This window comes from Piliocolobus tephrosceles, chromosome 19 (genome assembly GCF_002776525.5).
Source record: "Piliocolobus tephrosceles isolate RC106 chromosome 19, ASM277652v3, whole genome shotgun sequence".
NCBI classification, from domain to species: domain Eukaryota; kingdom Metazoa; phylum Chordata; class Mammalia; order Primates; family Cercopithecidae; genus Piliocolobus; species Piliocolobus tephrosceles.
This window is the reverse complement of record NC_045452.1, coordinates 7,247,623-7,255,012: the sequence shown is the minus strand read 5'-3', so window position 1 is coordinate 7,255,012 and position 7,390 is coordinate 7,247,623. Positions and strand designations below refer to the sequence as shown.

At 46.4% G+C, this 7,390-nt stretch overlaps 1 protein-coding gene across 1 annotated transcript in view; it reads right to left on the bottom strand.

Annotated features, from left to right (window-relative positions):
- The window catches only part of MYO18B (myosin XVIIIB), a 298,450-nt gene that overhangs the window by 158,734 nt on the left and 132,326 nt on the right, over positions 1–7,390 (bottom strand). Inside the window, exons 23-24 of the mRNA XM_026447974.1 lie at positions 4,030–4,158; positions 2,115–2,258 (exon numbers count right to left, since the gene is read on the bottom strand). Of these exons, the coding sequence (XP_026303759.1) occupies positions 2,115–2,258; positions 4,030–4,158 (273 nt within the window). The remainder of the gene's footprint in view (positions 1–2,114; positions 2,259–4,029; positions 4,159–7,390) is intronic.

The window sequence follows — 7,390 nt, the reverse complement described above, 5'->3', positions numbered from 1 at the left end:
TTTTTTTTTTTTTTTTTTTTTTTTTTTTTTTTGTTGAGACGGAGTCTCGCTCTGTCACCCAAGCTGGAGTGCAGTGGCCGGATCTCAGCTCACTGCAAGCTCCGCCTCCCGGGTTCCCGCCATTCTCCTGCCTCAGCCTCCTGAGTAGCTGGGACTACAGGCGCCCGCCACCTCGCCCGGCTAGATTTTTGTATTTTTTTTAGTAGAGACGGGGTTTCACCGTGTTAGCCAGGATGGTCTCTATCTCCTGACCTCGTGATCCGCCTGTCTCGGCCTCCCAAAGTGCTGGGATTACAGGCTTGAGCCACCGCGCCCGGCCATATTTCAAAACTGCTTGCAAAAAGTAGGTTTTGGCTGGGCACGGTGGCTCACACCTGTAATCCCAGCACTTTGGGAGGCCGAGGCAGGTGGATCACCTGAGGTCGGGAGTTGGAGACCAGCCTGACCAACATGGAGAAACCCTGTCTCCACTAAAAATATAAAATTAGACAGGTGTGTTGGTGCATGCCTGAGATCCCAGCTACTCGGGAGGCTGAGGCAGGAGAATCACTTGAACCCGGGAGGCAGAGGTTGCGATGAGCCAAGATACCACCATCGCACTCCAGCCTGGGCAACAAGAGTGAGATTCTGTTTCAGAAAAAAAAAAAAAAAAAAAGTAGGTTTTAAGTGCTTTCACCACAAAAAAATGATAAATGAAGTGGTGATGGATTTGTTAATTAGCTTTGCTTAATCATTTCGTATTGTAAACATATATCAAAACATCACATTATACCCCATAAATATGTACGATTACTCTTTGTAAATTAAAGATGAAAAAAAAATTTTTAAAGAGTGGTTGGGGAATGGAGTGAGTAATTCAGCCAGCATCCATGAAGATACCCAGGTGCTAGGTTCCAATAAGAGACTTTTTGTTTCACCACTTCCAAATTTCAGTGTCTCTGTTCATACAAGTCTGGTCCAGCCCAGACCTGTCTAGGGGTTGAACACAAATAATCAGAATGAGTCCCTTGCTTTGCCTGAGGCTGGGTATGCCCAAGTGTGGACACCATGCTCACTTCATTCTCCAGGGATTGCCTTTCTGCCAGTGGCTCAGCACTGTGCCTATGACAGCACCATTCAGAAGCTGTTTCACTGCCCATCCACAGCAGGCAGGTGGAATGAACTATGAAGCAGACACACAAAGGAAGGCTATGCAGCCATAAAGAGAGAACAAGGAAGAGCTCCACAAGAATGGAAATGGCAAGATTTTCAGAATACCTTTCAAGTAAAAAATGAAAGTCAAAGAAGAATATAGTATTTTTTCTTTTTTTTTTTTTTTAGATGAAGTCTCACTCTGTCGCCTAGGCTGGAGTGCAGTGGCGCGATCTTGGCTCACTGCAAGCTCCGCCTCCCAGGTTCACGCCATTCTCCTGCCTCAGCCTCCCGAGTAGCTGGGACTACAGGCATCCGCCACCACGCCCAGCTAATATTTTGTATTTTAGTAGAGACGGGGTTTCACCGTGTTACCCAGGATGGTCTCGATCTCCTGACCTCGTGATCCGCCCGCCTCAGCCTCTCAAAGTGCTGGCATTACAGGCATGAGCCACCGCGCCCAGCCAGTATTCTACTTTTTATGTAAGAAATATAAGAACTAAATGTGTGTGTGTATTTACTAATTTTTGCAAAATAATAACAACAAAAAGCATGAACCAGAAACCAATTGAAACAGTTATAAAAGACAGGTGGTGACAGGAAAGAATGATAGAAAAAGAGTATTGTCTGAGAGGTAAAAAAAAAAATAACAATAAATAAATAAATAAATCAATCAATCAATAAATAAGGACTCAAAGACTCTGCCCACTGAGCTTCTCTGGGGTAAGTAGTGAGTGTTCACGAACCCCCAGGGTGGTAATAGCATCTTTAACCCACAGCCTACAGAGGAACTGGGCATGGGACGGAGGATTGTCTGTGTTGATGGAGGCAGAGGAACATCTGGAAGGGGCATCAAGGCTGTTAGGCTGAGCATTCCTAGATCAAGAATGTTCAGGAATAGGGGCACAGGGTCCTGGATGCAAGCAGGAGGAGGGGGGTGTGGGGAGCAGCCACTCAGCACCCTTTCTGCCATACAGACTGACCTCCTTGGCTCGGAGCTGCTCATTTCCAATGGTGGCACTAAGTAGGGGCCGGAGGGAACCAAGGAGCTGCCACCATGGCCAGTCCTTGACTGCGAGGAACACAGCCACATTCTTCTGGATGCACTGCGCAGCCAGTCGGCGAATCTGCAGGGAAGGAGAACACAGACTGGAGGGTCCTTTCCAACCCAGGTGAGGATAAAGGAAGGAGAGGAGGCAGAGGGTAGCAAAGGGACTGGAGGAAGTGGGGTTATTTCCTGGTGGAAGGGACTGGATACCTTAAAACACACACACACACACACACACACACACACACACACACACACACACACAGGCTTCCTTTCTTGTAGTCCTTTTGATATGTCAGGCTCTCTGCATCAACCATGATGCCATAATTTAGTCTTGCATGGCCAAATAATAATAGCAGAAAGAGTGAAAGAAACTATACAATAGGGTACATCTTACACGGGGATTAGGTTTAAAGGTCATCATGCAAAGCAAAAACTATCACTGAAAAATCTCTAAAACCGCCCACAAATAACAATGTCCAAGATAATGTTATTAGCTTATATTGAAAGGAGATCATTTTTACAGTGTATTTAAACAGTAATTCCAAGCTTCTCAAACTTGAATGTGCATCAGAATCCCCCAGAGGGCTTGTTAAACCCCAGATGGCTAGACACCACCCCCAAAGGTGCTGATTCAGCCACTCTGGGATGGAGCCTGGAAATGTGCATTTCTTACAAATCCCCAGGTGATGCTGATGCTGCTGGCCTGGGACCGCAGTTTGAGAAGCACAGACCCACTTCATTCTTATCACTGCAGGGAACCAGAGCAGCACTGACTGGCAGAGAGGCCAAAAGATGCTTTTCCCTCATCACCATCACAGCAGCTGATTCTTGTGCAGCACACATTGAGCTTCCTAAGTGCTAGGAACTTCCCTGAGCATCTCACACACCTCAATTCGGTCCTCAGTATAGTCCTAGGAAGATCATGTTATTTTATGTATTTACAGATGGGGAAAGTGAGGTTCAGAGAGGTATAGTCACATGACCAGTGCCACCCAGCTTCTCAGTGCCAGAGCAGGTCTGAACCCTTGCAGTCTGGCTGCAGAGCCCAGGCTCTGAAACTCTATTCTACATCATTCCAAGGTGTGAGCTACTTGAGTACAGAAGGCCAGTGGGGTTGCCTATAATATTTTCATTATTCATGGTCTCACCTTTTTTCTCTTTCTGCCAAGTACTATACTTGAGTTTACAAGTTCACATAAACTGGAGGCACATACAACAAGACTCCATTCTAGTGGTAGTAATAATTAAGAATAACAATCCAAAGGTAACAGCAGTTAAAGTTTATTGAGCAATTACTATGTGCCATGTACTGTACTAAGTGCACATCATTTCATCTCACTTTCACCCAGCTACTAAGAGGTAGAGGTGGAATTCGAACATATATATTATTTGTTACCAGAGCCATGTGGTTTTCTCTCTATTGTGCAGCTACAGAGAGGAAATTCAGTCTACAGGGATCTCTGAAGATGGTGACCCTAAATGGGTCAGTGCTTCAAGTTCGACTTGGCCTTTGGTCCCCAAAACCTCAGTGGCTGGGCCCTGGTCATGCCCTGTCTGCTGACCTGTGAAAGTGAATCCCTCCAGAAACAAGACAGGTTGAAAGCATGAACTGGCCCAGGAGGGCTTGGACAACCTCATGGCTACCTAGTGCAAGGCTGACCTCATGGATAATTTGATATCAATGTCCCAGAAACAGTCATAACATCCTGCAAAGCCTCACTTAAAGTCTCACTGCTCAGGCTGGATCCTTGGGCCAGGTGCACCGGCATCATCCTGAGGGACAGGCAGACCCTATGCCCGCTCCAGACCTGTTGGATCAGACTCTGCATGTAAACAGCATGCAGTACCTTCAACTTCTTGAATTCCTGGCGAGACAGAAAGCCCTTGCAAGCCGCCTGGAAGAGAACGATGCTCTGAGATACCAGCTTCTCTCGTTGCCTCTCAAGCCTGGAGATCACACCTGCCTTGAGAAAAACCTGGGGAGAGGGAAGGTTTCAGGTGAGTCCTCTGCTGAAGAAGGTTGTCTACAATGGGAAGTGCTTGCAACTCAGACCCCACTTCTCTTGCACGCACCTGCAATATTTGTTGGCAGTTACCCTTTAATTGGGAGGTGGGGGAGTCTAAATTATCAAAGCATTTTGTCTGCTGATGGCTCCTCTCTCCCTTCCCCTAGGCCCTGGATACTCGGTGTGGGCCATACACCAGCAGCATTGGCACCACCTGGGTGCTTGTCGGAACTGCAGAACCTCGTACTCCATTCCAGACCTGCTAAATCAGAACCTGCATTTTAACACGATTCCCCGGGGATTCCTGTTCACATTCCTCTGAGAAGCACTGCTAGGATGGACTTGCCTGAACTGTTCTGTACACAGTCACCACCTGGAAAGTGTAGTACTTGCAGAGTCCCAGACCCCAGGAAAGGCTGGGTAGTGGGTTTAAAGCCAGGCCTGGGAATGTGAGTATTTCGATTAAGCACCCCCAGCAATCTGAGTGAAGCAGTGGCTTAGAAACAACTCACTCCAGCCAGGCACGGTAGCTCACGCCTGTAATCCCAGCACTTTGGGAGGCCAAGGCGGGCGGATCACCTGAGGTTGGGAGTTCGAGACCAGCCTGACCAACATGGAGAAACTCTGTCTCTACTAAAAATACAAAATTAGCCAGGCATGGTGGCGGGTGCCTGTAATCCCAGCTACTCTGGAGGCTGAGGCAAGAGAATCACTTGAACCCGGGAGGCAGAGGTTGTGGTGAGCCGAGATAGTGCCACTGCACTCCAGCCTGGGCAACAAGAGCAAAACTCCATCTCAAAAAAAAAAAAAAAAAGAAAGGAAAGAAAAAAAGAAACATCTCAGTCCAGCCTTGTAAGGAGGGACAGAGACAGTGGCGGGAGGGATGACAGTCCTCTTGGTCTGGAGAGGATGGGGTTGGGCTGGTGCCACCCACGGAGGTGCTGAGGGCTCTAGCAGGAAACAACTCTTGGTACACGATTTCCAGGCCGTAGCTCATCAATCATGGATGATGGCCTCTGCAGCACTCTGATCAATGCTTCCTTGGCACCCCACAGAGCCACCTTCTAGTAGACTGCAGGGAACAGGAATGAGGGAAGCTGGGACCCCAGGACTGACTGTCAGCAAAAGATCAAGGCAGAGAGTCCTGGAGGTTTGAATTAAATGCTTTTCTATGAGAACCTGAAGCTTCTGGGCCAGGCCTGCTCCTGCCGATGCGTAAGGGTAGTTCTGGTTTGCTGTGGTCATTTTCTCATCTCCCGAGAGGCAGAGGAAAAATGCTCTTATGGTGGGATTTGAGTCAGTGACAGGGGAAGGAGTCATTTTCCTGATGCCCTTATGCTGCTTATTTCTAAAAAGAGTCCCATGTGTTTCTTCGTCACATGTGGTTTATAATCACAAAGAGGGTTATCTGGAGACACTGGATAACTCTATATTAATTGATGACATTATCATTTAATGGATAACATTTAGGGGGCACTTACTGTGTTCTGGAACTGGACTCAACAACCACTTGACATGCAGGTAAAACGCTTCACATGCCTAATCCTATATGGTAGTTATTATGATTCTCACATTTTATGGAGGAAAAAACTAAGGCTTAAAAAAAAAAAAGGCATTTGCCCACGATCCTTTACAAGCAAGTAGCAACACCGGGATTTATTTTCCTCCATCTGACTTCAGACAAGACTACAATGATCACTGAATAGGGTGAACATTTGCACGGCATCTACATTTTCCAAAGTGCTTTCTCCTAGGTCTCTTTTTAACACTCAAACAGCTCTATGAGGAAGCTACTGGCTTAGGCAGGTTATGAAATTGACTCAAGTTTACACAATCAGTTGCCAACAAAGCTGAGACCTGAGCCCAGGACTTCAGGTTTATTTCCTGCACCCATTCTCAATGTCTGTCAATATGAGGCTGCCTTTTCTCATTCATTATGATACAAGCACTTGAAGTGTGAGGTTCAATTGCAATTTGATTCCAAGTGGAACAAAGGGTCTCGATCGATTCCCCATTACCCTAAACCTATTTTTCGTAATGGAGACCACTCATCTCCGACCATCCTGCACTACGCCTTTTCTCAATGGGAAAATAAAAATTAGCACACCCAGTCGGTACTAACTCTGTTTCCTAGCCCTCCATGGCTTTGTAGAACACTTCCTATCAGACAGGGCCACCAAGGCCATTACTCTCATTGAAATAAAGACACGATTGGCTCATTACCTATCAGATTGCTTCAATAATGACTGTATTAATTTCACAAGCTAGTGAGTCCCAAAAGCTGCTATAAAAAAAAATCGATGATCAAAGTGATGACAGCACCAGTTCGTATTTGACAGCACCAGTTCGTATATTACAATAGATGGCAGGTGCTGCCAAAACCACTATTGATTATGAAGCTTTCATTAAAAAGATAATTGGAAACAACCATACACAGAATTGGAATAAGCCTGTGCAGAATCTTATCTCAATTTCTCCCTTTTTTTCTTTTTTTTGCCACTTAAAGAGCATACTGCCGACCAGAAGGCCGACTGTATGTGGAATCACACCTTTTCCACAAATGCCATGGCCCTCGGCACAAGCCTTGATAAGGCACCAGAGGCTGAAAAATCACGAAGGAAAATCTAAATTATTTGCTTTTCATGGGTCCAGCAGCTTATCGGATGCAAACAGCGTGTAACATCCCCAAAGCTCCACCTTTAAGGAATCCATAGGGGACACAACTGTGTAAACTGTTTTTCCTCTAAAAATGCAGAAGGCCCAGGTTTTTAAAAAATCTGATATGGCAACAGCTTCCATATCTGGTACTGCCGAGGAATTAGCTCCTCTCCTCTTAGTCACGTTACAGATTAGAGGAGTTTAATTCTTTTTTCTTTTTTTTTTGAGACGGAGTCTCGCTCTGTCACCCAGGCTGGAGTGCAGTGGCCGGATCTCAGCTCACTGCAAGCTCCACCTCCCAGGTTTACGCCATTCTCCTGCTTCATTCTCCCGAGTAGCTGGGACTTCAGATGCCCACCACCTCGTCCGGCTAGTTTTTTTGTATTTTTTAGTAGAGATGGGGTTTCACCGTGTTAGCCAGGATGGTCTCGATCTCCTGACCTCGTGATCCGCCCGTCTCGGCCTCCCAAAGTGCTGGGATTACAGGCTTGAGCCACTGCGCCTGGCCCGTTTAATTCTTTAAACATTAAAATGCTATCCTGTT